Source organism: Tauraco erythrolophus, chromosome 3 (assembly GCF_009769465.1).
Source record: "Tauraco erythrolophus isolate bTauEry1 chromosome 3, bTauEry1.pri, whole genome shotgun sequence".
NCBI classification, from domain to species: Eukaryota; Metazoa; Chordata; class Aves; order Musophagiformes; family Musophagidae; genus Tauraco; species Tauraco erythrolophus.
Genome location: NC_141467.1, coordinates 52,946,275 through 52,963,616, shown reverse-complemented (window position 1 = coordinate 52,963,616; position 17,342 = coordinate 52,946,275). Strand labels below are relative to the sequence as shown.

The following is a 17,342-nucleotide window of genomic DNA, read 5'->3' as shown; positions in this document are numbered from 1 at the left end:
AAACTTGTAAGGGATGTACAAGGTTTTTTCCTTTCAGCATTAGTGGAGCCAGGTCAAGCATGTTGCATTAGCACTAAGAGCATCATTTATTTTTGTAATAAGCCAATTACACTTGGGTAACTGCAGGTCAGTGTATCTGATCATTTGGTTTTTAACACAAATTTCATTTGTGCATCAGGAGTTGTCGAAGATCACAATGCCGGTTATATTCAATGAGCCACTGAGCTTTCTACAGCGACTTACGGAGTATATGGAGCATACATACCTCATCCACAAAGCCAGCTCGCTTTCCAGCACAACTGAGCGAATGCAGGTACTTTGGGCGTGATAACTTGTGCTAGCTCTTGATGAATGCGTTGGGATTTTGTTCTTCATAAATAGTCTCATTATATGAGAAACTCCTTTAATTTGCTGCATGTTGGATTCTCTTTTTCACTAACCAATTTTGCTTATCTAGGATAATGTTTTGCTTTTCTTAAGGCTTGCTTTTTTTAGCTTTTTGATTAAAACTCTTTATTCCCCTGCCTTGCAAACAGAACTTTGCCAAGTTATTTTTGAAGAATTATTCTGTCATACTGTGACTGCTGTTGATACCTGATAAAGACTAAAATCCAGGAAATTAACTGTGTACTCTCTCTTTTGAACAAAATAGTGTGTTGCTGCGTTTGCTGTGTCTGCTGTAGCCTCACAGTGGGAACGTACAGGGAAGCCGTTCAACCCATTGCTTGGAGAGACGTATGAATTGATCAGGTAATGAATGGAAGATGCACTGAAGAGTAGAGTGGTGTTCTGTGTAACTGATGTTTCGATAGACTTGCCAGGTGGCTTGCAGACTGCTCTTTGGCTTGTAAGATTCCACCCATTCTCCTGGTGCTTGCAATTGTAGAATCATAGAATGGTTTGGGTTGGAAAAGACTTCAAAGATCATCTGGTTCCAACCTCCTACAATGCTGTTGGTGTTTAGCAGTGCACCTTCCAGTGAAGGGAAACTACTTTTCAACTCAGAGCAGGCAAACAAAATTCACCAGGTTTAAAAGCAAGTTTTAATTACAAAAATGACTTTTTTCTGAAACTTTCTGAATGAAAAGATGCATGATACGTAAGGAGGTGTTAGACTTCTAATATTCATTATATGACTATCCAGAACACAAAAAGGCAACATTAGTCTATTAGTGTGTAGCTGCACTTAAGGCAAATTTTTTGCTCAGCTGAGGCTTTGGCTTAGGTTTATGCAGAAGTTCAAGGGGTTACTATCAAAAGTAAGCATATTGGCTGGTCACATTTGGTAGTTCTTGTTACCTTTTTACATTATGTCCTCAGTTATTTAGAATTAGGATGTTCTATGTATTAGTTGATCTGTCTTTTTGTTTTACCCTCGGGTTTTAACTAACTCTTGCGCTGAGTACAGCAACTGCTCATGGGTCCAACTGTCTGTTTCACCCTTGGGAAAAGAACTACAGCTTCACTACACTTGATATGTAGATACATGCTTTTGATTATCTTTATTTTCCAGAGATGATCTTGGATTTAGACTCCTCTCAGAGCAAGTTAGCCATCATCCACCAATCAGTGCTTTCTATGCTGAAGGTTTAAATAATGATTTTGTGTTTCATGGATCAATTTATCCTAAACTCAAATTCTGGGGCAAGAGTGTGGAAGCAGAACCAAAAGGCACAATGACTTTGGAGCTTCTTGAGTAAGTTGATAAGTAATAATTGCATAGGCACAGTGGCCACATCTGTGATGATTAGTGTGCCTTAGAGTCTCATGGCTTAGGAATGGACGTATCTAAAACGCACATCCTAATGTTTGATGACAGATCACTTTGCAGGGAGGAGGGGATGAAAAGGTGACAGGAACTGCCATCATTTTTCCTAATATACTGCATCCTAATTAGCAGCAGTAGTTGGGGCTTGTGTCTGTATGTTCTGCAGATGCCTGACAGTCCTACTAAGACTGGCTCACTTGAGTCCTGTTGGCTTTCCTCATGTCATTCAGTGCTAACAGTGACCGAACTGAAGTGGCTGTTTTAAGGAATTGATAAAATCAGTAGCAATAGATTAATAAATTTCTTGGGTTTCCTGACTTACTGCCATGTCTGTTTCAAGACTTGGTGTGGTTTAGAGATGACAGCTTATTGCAGGAGTGACATCTAGTACAAAGATACAGTATTTTAATTTTTATTCCCCTTCCTTAGACACAATGAAGCCTACACGTGGACAAATCCTACGTGCTGTGTGCATAACATTATTGTGGGCAAACTTTGGATCGAGCAGTATGGAAATGTGGAAATAACTAACCATAAGTAAGTTAAAAGCGTGAGTGCTTTCACTTGCTTAAAGTTCAAAGAGGAAAAGCACTTGGAAGTAATTAGTATCCTCTTGTTCTGCTTTTAGAACTGGTGAGAAATGTGTACTAAGCTTCAAGCCCTGTGGCCTCTTTGGGAAAGAGTTGCACAAAGTTGAAGGCTACATTCAGGACAAAAGGTAACAGCTTCCTTCCTAATAGGAAACAAATAGCTGCCGTGTTTCTGATGGGAGCTGTAGAACTAAATGCCTTTAACATAGTCTGTCAAGGGCATGAACCTGCAACAGCAAGGCTATGAATTGTGTAACACCAATAATAGAATTTTAAGAGTTACTCTCAAAAGTTCTTTCAAATATTTTTGTCTGAAATGATGAAATAAATGTCTTTAATCTTTGTAAACCTAGTCTCTTTTTTTTGACAGCAAAAAGAAGCTTTGTGCGCTGTATGGGAAGTGGACTGAGTGTTTGTACAGTGTTGACCCAGCTACGTTTGAAGCTTACAAAAAAAATGATAAGAAAAATGCAGAAGAGAAGAAAAGTGGTAAACAGGTATTAATCAAGTAAAGAGGTGGTATCTCAAGAGCTGTAAGACAGCTAAACATTTTAGTAGCATTTAATACCATAAAGGTTTTTTCACTTATTCTCGCTTTCCTAGTAGTGAGACTGACTGATTTGCCCGACTGACTGACTGATTTGCCCGACTGACTGACTGATTTGCCCGACTGACTGACTGATTTGCCCGACTGACTGACTGATTTGCCCGACTGACTGACTGATTTGCCCGACTGACTGACTGATTTGCCCGACTGACTGACTGATTTGCCCGACTGACTGACTGATTTGCCCGACTGACTGACTGATTTGCCCGACTGACTGACTGATTTGCCCGACTGACTGACTGATTTGCCCGACTGACTGACTGATTTGCCCGACTGACTGACTGATTTGCCCGACTGACTGACTGATTTGCCCGACTGACTGACTGATTTGCCCGACTGACTGACTGATTTGCCCGACTGACTGACTGATTTGCCCGACTGACTGACTGATTTGCCCGACTGACTGACTGATTTGCCCGACTGACTGACTGATTTGCCCGACTGACTGACTGATTTGCCCGACTGACTGACTGATTTGCCCGACTGACTGACTGATTTGCCCGACTGACTGACTGATTTGCCCGACTGACTGACTGATTTGCCCGACTGACTGACTGATTTGCCCGACTGACTGACTGATTTGCCCGACTGACTGACTGATTTGCCCGACTGACTGACTGATTTGCCCGACTGACTGACTGATTTGCCCGACTGACTGACTGATTTGCCCGACTGACTGACTGATTTGCCCGACTGACTGACTGATTTGCCCGACTGACTGACTGATTTGCCCGACTGACTGACTGATTTGCCCGACTGACTGACTGATTTGCCCGACTGACTGACTGATTTGCCCGACTGACTGACTGATTTGCCCGACTGACTGACTGATTTGCCCGACTGACTGACTGATTTGCCCGACTGACTGACTGATTTCAAGTACTGTGAGAGATGTGCTTAGTTCTCTTGTACTATAGATGCACTTGCTGTACCTGCTGATGTGGTTTGGAATGGGTGTGATGAGGTAGGTCCTAATTAACACAAGCCACAGGTTGTCATTGCTGCCAGTGAATCTACTGTGTTTGTGAATGACTTATCATTGGTCAGATACAGGAACAGTCATAAGGTGTCAGAATTCCCCCACTTTTCAAGTGAATTGCGCAGAAAACTGTTTAGCTTGGACAGTCAATTGTGCGTTCATTTACAGAGTAATTACAAGGGTTCACAAGTTGTACAGTACGTCAAGTTTCTGAAAAATCATGTGGGTGCCGTATATATGAATCCTTTAAGTAAATTTTTTAGCTTTACAAAAGATCTTTTCACACCAGGAGTGAGTGGCAGAAAATAAGTGATGATGGATAGCTTCTTTTAATACAACAAAAGTGAAAATTTAACAAAGTAATTTCAAAGATAGCAAGATTCAGAGACAAGTTTAGTGGGGAAGATCCGAAGGGATGTAAACCTGCACTTTATACTCTTGGAACCTGTATCTTGTACCTGGAACATAACCAGGCCAATACAGGGACGTGAAGAAGAGGAGAGGTGTCTCCAGAGGCAGCAGCACTGTTTACTCTGGATTTGCACCAGCTCCATGTCTGGAATAACTCTGTTGTAGCCTGGGTCATATCACAGAGATGGTGTACTGGATGGTGTTGCCTTTCTGAGGCTTGTGCTCTGGAAAGCGTATTCAGCTCTGGAGTCCCCAACACAAGAAGGACATGGAGCTACTGGAACGAGTCCAGAGGAGGGCCACGAAGATGATCCGAGGGCTGGAGCACCTCTGCTATGAAGTCAGGCTGAGAGAGTTGGGGCTGTTCAGCCTGGACAAGAGAAGGCTCTGGGGTGATCTTATTGCAGCTTTCCAGTACTTAAAGGAGGCCTACAGGAAAGCTGGAGAGGGACTTTTTACAAGGGCGTGTAGTGACAGGACAAGGGGCAATGGATTTAAACTGAAAGAGGGCAGATTTAAGTTAGATATAAGAAAGAAATTCTTTACATTGAGGGTGGTGAGGTACTGGAACAGGTTGCCCAGAGAAGTTGTGGATGCCCCATCCCTGGAAGTGTTCAAGGCCAGGTTGGATGAGGCTTTGGGCAACTTGGTGTAGTGGAGGGTTTCCCTGCCCATGGCAGGGTGGTTGGAACTAGATGATCTTTGAGGTCCCTTGCAACCCTAACCATTCTATGATACAAAATGGATTGGATGAGTACTAGCATTAAGGGATAAAATGCTTTCTCTCTCAAGGATTTGAATTCAAACTTCCCAAAACTTGGAGTGATCTAAATACTGGCTGGTTCATTACCTGCCTCTTCCTTCCAAGTCACATGGAAGAAATAGCATATTCATTAGTTGGACTGTGGTTCTGATCATAAATAATAACACTTTGGTTCTCATAGGAGGATTTGGACTCCTAGAGGCAGGGTAGACTAGTTTTGTCATCTTGATAGAAAAGCATATTTTCCAGCTTTTACAAGAAATTTTTGTATTGCTTTCTATTAAATTTTCACAACTGTGGAAATGCTTGCTTTTTTTTCTCGACAACTGCTTGCTTTTTTTTTCCTTCTGGGGGGAAAAACTCATTCTTAATACTTCCAGATTTCTGGTCAGCAGTATAGTTTTTTTGTTTAATTTTCAATTTTTTTGTTTAAATTGAATGGTAATGGTAACAACATAGAGCTTGATGAAGAACAGCCACTCATAGTAGATTAAAACAAGGATTGTTTCCCTTTGGTGGCTGAAGCCAGATTTTTTTTGTTTGTGTGTTGGTAGTTTTTATACTTAAAAAAAGAGACTGAGAACTCTGAAAATAGTTGTTTCTGTGCAGGTTCAGATTGCTTCTGTATCTGCTCCAGTGCTTGTTGTCAGGAGAGTGCTAAAGCACTGGAGACTACTGAATCTCTTCCAAGTCTGACCTTGTGAGCTCTGGGGAGAGGAGGAGCAAAGAAAAACATACCCCAGTCTTTGTTCAGCTACCACTTTGCATTTTCCAACAATGCTTTAGATGACCCTGGCTTTTCACTTCATAATGAAGCATCCTGTTGCATAAAGCTCGAGCTGCAATGTTGCTCTGGCTCTAGGAAAACACACTTTTAATACTCATTTAGCAGAACTATTTCTGTGTAGAAAACTGAAAGCTTTGTAATGCACGCTGTGAACCAAATAGTGTTTGAATATGGATTCCCACTGCCCCCTTGTGTTTGAGGAGTTGATATTCATGGTTTTTGACTATGTATGTGAGCCACATCTTGAGTCATGTCTGAATGTGGTTTGTCCCTTCGTAGTAGTGAGGGATTCATTCAGGCATTAAAGTACGTGGCCTTTCAGACTTCTAGTTAGAATTTCTAGATTTACTTAGTTGTTTTCCAGCTGTTCCTTCGTGCTGCATTGGTAGTAATGAAGAATCATTTCTGTCTCTCTTTAGGGGAACTGCTTGGAGTTTTAAAAATTGCCCCAGGTTTTCCCCTGGATCTCGTTGATTTTTCTAAGGATAAAACTTACGGAAAATAATTTTGCAGGGAGCTAGACAAGCCTTCAAGTATGCAAAGGTGATTTTTTTTTTACCAACATCAGAAGAGTTTAGACCTGAGCATAGATCAGGATGATTCTGCTCTGAATGAACTAGAGCCTTTTTTTGATCAAGATGAAGTATTTTGTGCAAAATTTTCAGTGCAAATATATGAAAGAGCATAATGTAAGGCAACAGCAACTGCCCTCACACGCGCCTGGTTTACAGACACCAGAGGTCTTGCTTTGGCAAAGTCTGTTACTATCCTCCTAGCGATATACTGAGAGGTTGAGTAGGACTGAGCATAAAATATGGATCTTTGTGGCAGGAGCACATGAAAATCCACTTTCTACCTAGTTCTTGTAATTCTTACATTGTTTTTAAGATTGTGTCCAACGAGGCACAAATTACAGTGTGTATTGTAGCCCTTCTATAAAAGTTGGTTTGGAGTTTGACAGTCTAGTATTTGAAGTGTCTTTGTTTTCATACAGGGATATCTCTCTGATCTGTTCTGCTTCAAATTCCTGATTTCTGAAAGATTGATCAGTGTCCTTTAAAGAACAGAATGGCAGATTGCCAGCACAGTTGAGATGTAGTCAACTAAAAGCACTGTTTATCTTCCTCATGACTGAGGGACTGAATGTTGTTCTGGTTACTTTGCAACTTGTACATTATTAAAAATTACTGTACCCAAGTGCTCCACAGTGAAATAGATTCCTTAATACTTCCTGATTTTCTTGGAGGTGTAACACATGAATCATCTCAGAGGACAACTGAGTCCAGTTTGGGTACTGTTTTTTTTGCACTAAAACATCAGTCTGTATTATGTGATGCACCCATCAGAGAGCAAAGCTTATTAGCAGCAGCATTAAAGCTGGTGGCATATAGCCGAAGTATTTAAAGCATCAGTCACCTTTAAGTTCAGCTTTATTCTCCAGTGGTCTCTGAAACGTGCTGCTGGTTTTAGCTGTGATAGTGACACCAAGTTTTCTTGGGAGAGTCATATCCATTGTCTAGGTGGCTTTAGTTCAGTATTGTAACATCTGCTTGTGTGGCAGAATTGATGTCAGCAGCAATTGGACCCCAGCTGCTTTTTAAAGCTGTGCATAAGAAGGGGTGATGGTTTAGAACTAGTTCAGGTCACATCTAGATGGTGACCACCAGTTATTCTCTAGCGCCCTAGTAACTCTGGGTGGAGTTTTTCCCTTTCTGGGAAAATGATTTCAAAGTGCTGTAGCTGCAGCTGCCTCAGGATGTATATGTCAGCCTTCCCAGAAGTAGCTGATCTAGGATATTTGTTTAACATTTGCAGTTTGCCATTTCAGTAGTGTAGCAGTCAATGGAAAGGAAGGTTCCTCTGAACAAAGAGCAGTAGTGTAGGGCTTTGTGCACAAACTGAAGCCAGCATTTGCATTATGTGCTGGCATTTCTTTGGTGCAGAGGGATGGAGAATGTGACTTCTATCATTCAACTTTAATGAAACAGTAATGGAGTTAAATATCAGGCATGGAAATACTTGTATTTGAGATAACAGGACATCTGAATGGTGGAAAAATTGTCGTTTCTTAATGCTTGAACATCCAGATTTTATCTACGAAGATGTTGATGCAAGAAACTGTTCGTAATCTTCCCTTGGGGGAGGGAATTGGGAGTATGTATTCTATATTAACGCTGTTTATCCTTCGTAACAAGCATCTAGAAATAGAAATAATCAAGGAAATAATTTTACCAAAGTTCCAGTGTTGGAATGAATGAGTGTAAATGATTTATGACTCCAAAGATCTCCTCTTCTTCTTTGTGTGCTGCCTTCAGGTGGGCAATACTGAGGAACCAGATGAGATGCCGTTGCCAGATTCTGAAAGTGTGTATGTTATTCCTGGAAGTACTTTGCTATGGAAGATAACTCCAAGACCTCCAAATTCAGCACAGGTCAGCTATGCTTCTACTTACCGAAAGTTCGTGCTGTCCTGTTACTCTGTGTGTTCCACGCAAAGCAAATCCATTTGTTGTCTTTTTCATTAACAAGTATGGATTTGCCTGTTTACTGCAACAAACTTTCCCACTACAACTGTAACTCTAATGTTGGGTTGGAGGAATAACTGCCACAGGCATGACTCTAGTTAGCTGAATTTCTCTGGAAAATGGGATGCTTCACATAGCTAGTGGTATGGGGGATTTCCTCACCTCTTCTCTCCACCCTGCTCCCCTCACTAAGGCACTTCACCTTGTGAGAAATGTCTTCTGAAGAGCTTTATTAGAGTTCAGACACTTCCTAGGAGATGCTTGCAAAGCCTGTGTAGCATGAGTTGGAACGCGAGGGGCTGTGGAGCTGAAGAGCCAATTCACAGAATGTGTGCAACTGGAAAAACAAAGAATTGGAACAAGAAAAGGCACCCTCAGTGGGTTAGTCAAGGGAGGAATATCTCTACAGACATAAGGAAAATACCAGTAGGACTGGAAAAAGAAGGCTGAGAGAGAAGTAGTGCACTGAGTAATTGGATGCTGGCCTGGTTAAACAGAAGCACCAAGAATCACCTTCACTCTACCTGACAGTGCAATTTTGCTGGTATCCCAAGTGTTCTTACCTGGAGTGACTAATAAAAGAGCACTTGGATGTTTGCTTTTAGACAGCAGTTTAGAGACATTGTAAAGTCACTTTTTATCCTTATCTCTGAATTTCAGATGTATAATTTTACTAGCTTTGCTATGGCTTTGAATGAGTTGGACAAAGAAATGGAGAGTGTCATTCCCAAAACTGACTGCCGGCTACGACCAGATATCAGAGCCATGGAAAACGGAGAAATAGGTAACTTCAGTTATTGGCAAAGGTGGTTTTATTTTTTGTTAAAGCTGAGGGACTGGGAAAAAGGAAACTGAACATTCAGTTTGTTAGATGAGCTGTTAAAGTATCTACCCATAAACATACGTTCCTCTGTGCTGCAAATCAGTACCTCTAATGCAGCCTTCTGCAGGGTTGTGGTATGCTTCTGGTGAAAGGTGTGTCCTCCATCTGTACTGGGTCTGGTTGGGATGGAGTTAGTTTTCTTCTTAGCAGCCCATATATGGTGCTGTGTTTTAGATTAATGATCAAAGCAGTATTGATAAGATCTCAATGTGTTAGCTATTGCTGAACAACACTTGCACAGCATTAAGGCCACCTCTGTTTCTGGGGTGGGCAAGAGGCTTGGATGGGACACAGCTGGGACAGGTGACCCAGACTGACCAGGGAGATACTCCGTACTGTATAATGTCATGCTTAGCAATAAATTGTGTGTTGGGGCCAAGTGGCTGTTGCTTGGAGACTGTCTGGATACAGATGTCTGCTGGTGGAAGGTAGCAAGCGATTGCTTTGCATTGCTTTTTCTTTCTTTTTTTATCCCCTTCACTTACTAAACTGTCTTTGTCTTGACCCATGAGGGTTTTTTGCTTTTGTGCTTTGATTCTCTACCCTAACCCACTGGGGTGGATGGGAGTGAACAAGTGGCTCAAGTGCTTAATTCCTGGCCAGGAACCCACCATACCATCTACTTGCTTATGTTCTTACATGTAAGCAAGAATCTTAAACTTCATGATGCTATGCTTTTTATTTAGCTTCAGGCCCTCTACAGTGCTCCACAGTCAAGCTCTAGAATTGGAAACTAGTCTGAGACAATCTCTGATCATCGAAAGGAATTATTTGTGAACTTTTCGGTTTTCTGTTTCCATCTGCTTAATGCAAAACTATTTCGATGTGCCATTTCTGAGAAATGCAATCAAAACTACTTAAGTGAAACTGCAATGCCAAATACACGTGATGCAAAATTATTCTTCACTGGGAGTTGAACACTTTTGTTGTCCTAAAATAGTGAATTAAAAATATATTGAGACTTTCAGTGAGTAAAAACAGTGTGCTTTTTAGAAACCTTGTAGAGATTGTTACTGTAGATGCCAGAGTGAAATGTGTCTTAGTTTTCTGACATGTGACTTGGTGTTAAATACTTCGATATGGTGTGGAGCAGCCTTACCCCGGCCCTCTCTTGCTCCTTTTTCTTTGGCATTTTGCTTATTAAAGCAGGACGGCCAGCTTTGTAAGCTAAAAGCATGGGGGCTCTTGCTTTCTCTGGATTACTAAGTGGTTGGGGTAAGTCATGAAACCTGATTGTTTCACCTACGTAATAACACAATGACTGTGACTATTTCTGTTAAATAGTCTGAGATCTAGATATGAAAAACAGTGACATGGGCATAATACAGTGCAGTTGAGGGTTTTTTCTCAGAAGCAGATGAGCACTTTGAGACTTTTAAAAAAACAGATCAGTGAATTCCCACAATTAGTCTCTCCTGCCTGTGGAACTCTGTTGTGGCCAGCAGCATGGACGTACTTGGCTCATAGCACTACGACTACGTTGTCTGTCTAAACTCCAAGCACACATAGGTATGCCTTTAGGAACAGACCACACTTCTTAACTGTACTAACAGCATAAAGCTTGTCTCGCAGATGGACTGGCAATATGCAGTGTGTTAGTAGCTGGCAGGGTAACTGAGAACGGCTGATACAACTAGTTGAGAGAATCATTTCTGGAAGACTATGTTTATGAAATGCTTTTTGAGGGTTCAAGTATGAAAGATTAGGTGAAGGGTAATCTGCTGCTTAGCCTGCCTTACACCTCAGACTTTCTGACTATCTTTTCTGCCAAACAGAAGCACTTGTTCTGCTTATTTAAGACCATGACCCCATGCTACCTTAGTGTGTTAAAAAAAATGAAGGGATGCTGCAGATAGACAATTCTTTGTGGTTTGAAAATGAATATTCCAAACCCCTATTGATCAGGAACTAGGCACTAATAACAACTTGCCTCAAACCTTAACAAGAAGGAGGTGGCCAGACTTCTGAAATAAATCCAGCATCTTTAGTCAGTTTTCCTACTGAAGTAAATTGCAGGTATGTCACCTCCCCTAGCTCGCACTTATGAAAACATGTTTATTTGTGGCCTGAGGACCCTGAAAACGTGTATTGTGCAGTCTTAAAGACTGGAATTCCATTGGCTGGTCTTATGTCACAGCTGCCCTGGCTTTGCTCTTAGACTAAACCAGCAGCTCTTGTGTGTTACGTAGGCTTTTCAAATGGACAACTTCTACTATTTCCCTTACTTACTTGCTGAGTGTCTCTCTAATATTATACTTTAACATGTTTTATATTTCTGTGTATTTTTGTTCCTTCAAGATCTGGCTAGTGAAGAAAAAAAGAGGCTAGAAGAAAAACAAAGGACCGCCCGCAAAAATCGTTCAAAATCCGAGGAAGACTGGAAGACAAGGTGAGTGTGCTTGCCTCTGTGTGTGTAGTTACATAAAGGTTTCGAACATTCAGGTTAACTGCCAGTCCACACCAGTGATGTGCAGTGTTGTGTCAGCATGAAGGGCTGATGTCATCAGGTTTGGTAGTGCCACTGTTGTATTTGCAGACTTGATCCCTGTGGGCTGTAGTGCTTCTAGAGAGAAGCGTCAGGCTTGGTCTCAGCTCCTTCCCTCACGCTGCTTGCACACCCGTATTCAGACACAAACTGCGTTGTCTTTCCTGAGCACCTCTTGGTTCTGACACAAAGTTGTGTTGCCACTGATAGCTGCTTGTAAGGACTGTTGTTGCTGGTTAATTTATAGTTGCCTCAAATTTGCATGCTTGGCTGAAAAGAGGAAGAAGTGCTTCCTCGGGTGAACTTGATAGCTTATTGCCTGTGACTTCTCAGATCAGTGGCTGTGTGCTGGCAACACTGTATTCCCACTGCATACAATTATTCTCAAAGTTGGTGGAACGACTTAATCACCCAGATATCCAAGTCATTTTCTCCTTTCTGAGAGGGTTAGTAACTACAAAAGCTAGTACTTTTATGGGAAAAGTTGGCTTACAAAGGATCTGCCAGGATGTTTTTGGTTGTTTGCTTTTTGCTGCAAGATGAGAGGGGTCAGTTTGGAGCTCTTACACGCAAGCTAAATAGGAACTGTGAAAACATGACCAAATGAATCTAGTTTCACCAGACAAGGTCTGTTTAAAAGTGTAGTAATAAATTGGCAGTCTCTTCACAGGTAAAAAAAATAGTACGGCTAAACTCTTAGTCTAAAAGTAAGCAAGCTGCATCTCTTCCCAATTAACCAGCTATTAATACATGCAGACACTGTGGATTAAGTATCTTTGAAATGTCTGTTTGTAACTATAAATCACTTTTTTCTCTTTTTCAAATGAAGTAACCCATCATCCCAGAGTCCCAGGTTTGGACATGTCTGCCTTTGTCTTTCTCCTGTGCTTGCTCTCCTGAAGTGTTTGGGTTTGTTTGCCCTGAGACTGGTGGAAAATTACATATTTGTAATGCGTCCAAGTAAACGTGTTAAGTGCTGGACAGCCTTGCACCTCCTCCTTCCTTCCCTGAATTCAGAGTTGTTCTAGCTCTCACCAAAGTGTTTTCAAAGCAAGAGATAGTCACACTGTGTTCTTCCAGGTGTCTGAAGGAGCTGAAGGTATAGCTCAAAGCACCTGGGGTTGGTATTGGAAATGGTTGAATTCCCAAGGGGGCAACATAGAACAATGGTTTTCGGGGTGTATAATTTGTGCAAACACTATTCACAAGGTCTTCAGTTATTGTGCAGGTGCTGTAGACCTGCTCAGCACTTGCCTGGGATATCCTTTAAGAACTCTTTGTTTTCCAGGATGTATCTACAGCTTCGGCAGAAAATTCCTAGTGCCTGATCTCTTTAGTAGGAATGCCTAGTGTCACTGCCTCCACAAAGGATGAAAGTAAAGTGTGTAGGGAGAGTTGTGCTTTGAGGGAGGGGAAATGCATACTGTGAAGGGAAACTCTCCTGCCTGTTCCCAGACAGTCAACTGTAGGTCTTAATCTGCAGCATAATATAAACTGACATAAACTGCTGTAACTTCCCTGCCACAGAAAAGCAGGCTTCTTCCTTTGTCTAGTAGAGTTCCTGCCTTGTAAGACAAATCTCCAAAGTGATTTTTTCAATTATTTTGAATCCACTTTAAAAGTGGGGACTTGGTGTTTCTGAAGAAGTGATTCATGTTGAACACTTAATGTTTTCGAGACTGACCAGTAGTCTTGAGTAAAAGACTAGTTCAGTTCTGAAACACAGAAACAGTCTCTTGCTTTTAATGAAAGTCAGTCCCCTCCTTCCCCCATCACTTACCTGGCTTGATTATCTGATTGCTTTGGGTCTTCTGTGTCTCAAACTTAGTTCTTCCCATTGCTTTTCCCCTTCCTATTGAAGTAGGTGGTCACTGGAGGAGGGGTACATTGTCCTGACCTGTACAAGTGTTGAAGACACTAGTGAGGTATCAGGTGGTAGAACTTAACATGAGAGACAAAGTAACTGTGCTTATAGCCCTGCCTCTTGGCAAACGCTTGGCTCTGGAATGAGCTGCTGTTACCTGTGAACTAGACGTGCGTGCACCAGTTACTGTGGAAGAGCTGCAGAGGTGATGCAGCAGTGAACTGTGTGCAGTACAAAACTGAATGACTTCTGTTTTCTGTTCACCAGGAGAATCATTGAAGCATTCAACTGTTCAGTTTACCAGCATTAAAACAGTACAAGGCACTTCTTCTGATACACATCTCACATCTTCTGAGCTGAGCAAGACTTGCCTCCTGGCTGCCCTGCTTTGTAACTGACACTGAAATGCTGGTGGTCCTTATGCTTTTGCTGTTTAAAGAGATCAAGTCATATTTGGTCCAAGTGTGCTTTAACCTCTGTTCTGAAACCTTACAGTACCCTGGAAGGGCAGAGCTGAGTTAGCACCTACTGCCTTGCAGAGGTGTGATTTACTGAAGTGAGTGCCTTATCAGCAGGGAGGCAAATAAAGCAAGAACTGCCTTCTGTGGCCAGTGGAGAGGTGAAAGGAAGCTGTGGAGCGTATTAACCACAGAAGCAGCTTCTAGCAAGCAGACTTGTGCCATAAATGTGGCTTGGCAAAATATATCAAGCAGTTAAAATGCTCGAGGTCTGGTGCTGTGCAGCATGCTGTTGAGGCAGACAGCTGAGTGACCGGGCTCAAACAGAAAGCAGTGTTCAGTGATGTACTGCAGGATTGCCAGAAACAGGTGTGGGGGAGGAAGAAGGACAACAAACTTCTGTGCCATGGTGATTTGTCAGGGTTGTATTTACTGCTGGGGGGGATACTCGCCAGTCGTACAGCCTTGTAAGTGCACCTTATTTTGCAGATAACACACTCCCAAAAGGGTATGTACACATGCGTGTGTAATCTGGGCATGTGCATACACAGTGCCTCCGGATTAGGCAGGAGGGAAGAGGGAAGAAAAGAAAGGAGGTGCTCAACTTCAGTGTTTCTACTAACAACCACCTTAGCAAAAGCTTGCAAGTAACCTCATGCAGATGGAACCAGCTTTCTGGGCATTCAGATGAGCCTCCCCGTGCTAAGGGTGTAATGCCACACAGTTAAGTTGGGACAAGCCAGGATGTTTCCCACAGCTGTTGGGTGATACTTCATCTACACCGAGAGGGGCTGGCACACTTGTTCTAAGTGCATAGCAAAACAAGGCTTTAAAAAACCAAGGGAAACCTGGACACTGGGCAAATGATGTTTTTCTGTTTTCAGGAGTGCAGTGCTTGTGGTGTTCATGTGTCTTGCAAAAACTGTTAACTGCTTATGCATGCCAGAATGATTGTTCACAACTGCTTTGAAGTAAAAAAAAAAAACCAAACAACTGTACCTTTCCTTTTTTATGTGCTAGTCTTGACAGACTGCTTCAGGTGACAAAACACTGGTGTCAGTAATTTCACCTAGGAGACAAATGTCTTAAATGGTGTGGCAAAGGGGGAGATCTAGCCACTGAAGATGACTTTAAATTCATAAGTGAATTTAAAAACAAGGGGGCTCCTGCAATCACAGTAATCACTTTGAAGAGTAAACTGCTGAAGATGCAGCAAAGCAGTTCTGAACTTTTACAAAAGTGTGTTAATAACTTCACTAACATGCTCTGTGTTTCTTTGCAGATGGTTCCACCAAGGCCCCAATCCCTATACTGGTACACAGGACTGGCTTTATTCTGGCAACTACTGGGACAGAAACTACTTCAACTTGCCTGATATTTATTAAAATGCAATAAGGAGCCCATGACTGATGCAAATAAGTCTTAATCCATTTTAATGTTTCCCCTTGTTTTACTTATCTCCTGAGAAAAACTGACATGTTATCAAACAGAATATTAAGCATCTCCACAGTAAATCTGGTGGTACATGATCTGCAGTCCCATGGGCAAGGGAATAATTTTTCTGGCTGGTGGTAGGTCCTGTGTGGACAAAGTAAGTCACCATGTTCTCGAGCTGCCCTGTTTGCAGAATACACCTATATTAGGTTGTGGTGTATGAGGAATAGAACACTTTCTTCAAGCTGTTCTGTGAATACTTTCTTTTGTAGGTAACATTGGCACAAGTAAAACTGGTTTTATTTATTGTGACATGGGAATGTTTAAAAGCACACACAGTAATTGCAATACTCTGTTCTTAAATGAAGAAGGGTGTGTCACTTTTGTAAAGATGTAATTTTTCATGAAGTGACTTTTCTTTTACTAAAGTAACTCCCTTAAACCCTGAGCTCTGGTCAGAGATTCCAGAAGCATTCCCATCTGTGGAGCATTAATGCAGTTGTTTAAGCTGGCAACATTACTCAGAGGTATATATATTCAATGATTTGTGCAGTGTGTTTTGAATTTTGCTCTCCTGTTTTGCTACCAACCTTATGGTTTAAGGAATTAAGAGCCATTTAAAAACATCTACAGGTTTGACTTGAACTGCACACTAGCAACAGGTTTTAAAAGAATCTGTTTCATGCACTAGAAGTTCTGGTGCCCAGCACCACTGCAAGAAGGCAAGAACCTCATCAGTCCAGGACCTAGTAGAACATGGTCAGGGGGACAGGACCTGTGTCTGTACTGTGCAAACTCCTGGGAGGAAGTCTTGTGCATTTCAAAGGTAGTACAGCACCTCAGTGAGGCCTCCTGTACACAGCTGCTTTACCCCTTTTCAGTGGGGTGCATTCGACCTTAGAGTGTAAGTTTATATTGAACTGTGTACAGAGCTTCTAGAGGGCAGGCTGCTCTTTGTACAATATTTTAACTGCTGTCTGGAGGTTAGTGTTAATTGAATAATTTAATTGCTACTAAATAAAGGCTTCAAAACTTCTTGTGAGTGGTGTTTGACAGTGCTGACTTTTTCTGAGCAAGCCTACTCCAAAGGCTGCTGCAGTGAAGTTGTATATTGTGCTTCCCTGGGCTGCAGGGACCTCTTCCCTTAAGCAGCAGGTCTGCTTATGGGGGGGCAGCGGATGGCTGGGGAAGCTGAGTGTTCTCCTTCAATATGCAGTGAGAGTAGGCTACTGAAACTGTGACTAAGGCAATGAGATGCTTTCTATTTTTACTCTGTGCACTACTAGAATTACCCAGGTATGATGCGAGACACATTTGCATAGATAAGGAAAAAGCCTTTTCTTTGGCAGCCTTTCCTGTGAGAGCCCAGTTCTAACAGTGACCTGCAGTGCAGGTATTCAATTCCTGCATCTAATCTTTTGGAAGCCTCATCTCCATGCTCAAGCCTCTACTCTGGCCAGCATTTCTTGAAGTCTCTCTTAATTTTCCTGTGTAGCTTCAAGGGGGATTCTGAGATATGTAGAAACAGCCTAAGAAGCTTCAGCAGGTCACACAGCACTGAATACTCAGTGCCAGGAAAAACAAAAGTGTTGAATTTCTGCCTGCCCACCCAGGTTCCAGAAGGGGAAACCTCTACACAGTATCAACTTTGCTGTTTTGAGCAACTTCTGTTTCATAAGAACAGATTGTTTTTTTTTTCCTAGACCCATACTTAAGGCCTGGCATATGTAAGTGCCCATACCTGTAGCTGTGAAACCTCTAAAGCAAAATAAACATACTTTCTCTTAA

General features: G+C 41.9%; 1 protein-coding gene across 3 annotated transcripts in view; it reads left to right on the top strand.

The window, feature by feature from the left end:
• Positions 1-16,589, top strand: part of OSBPL1A (oxysterol binding protein like 1A) — a 76,262-nt gene extending 59,673 nt beyond the window's left edge. Inside the window, exons 19-29 of one of the 3 annotated variants that reach the window (XM_086608621.1) lie at positions 179-313; positions 653-750; positions 1,514-1,696; positions 2,198-2,305; positions 2,397-2,486; positions 2,729-2,855; positions 8,221-8,337; positions 9,091-9,214; positions 11,612-11,702; positions 12,628-12,651; positions 15,403-16,589. In XM_086608621.1, the coding sequence (XP_086464747.1) occupies positions 179-313; positions 653-750; positions 1,514-1,696; positions 2,198-2,305; positions 2,397-2,486; positions 2,729-2,855; positions 8,221-8,337; positions 9,091-9,214; positions 11,612-11,702; positions 12,628-12,651; positions 15,403-15,505 (1,200 nt within the window). In that variant the 3' untranslated portion in view covers positions 15,506-16,589. Of the gene's footprint in view, positions 1-178; positions 314-652; positions 751-1,513; positions 1,697-2,197; positions 2,306-2,396; positions 2,487-2,728; positions 2,856-8,220; positions 8,338-9,090; positions 9,215-11,611; positions 11,703-12,627; positions 13,788-15,402 lie in introns of those variants that run through there. The other 2 variants (XM_086608622.1, XM_086608620.1) reach the window with 2 other exon arrangements.
• The last annotated feature ends 753 nt before the right edge of the window (positions 16,590-17,342 follow it).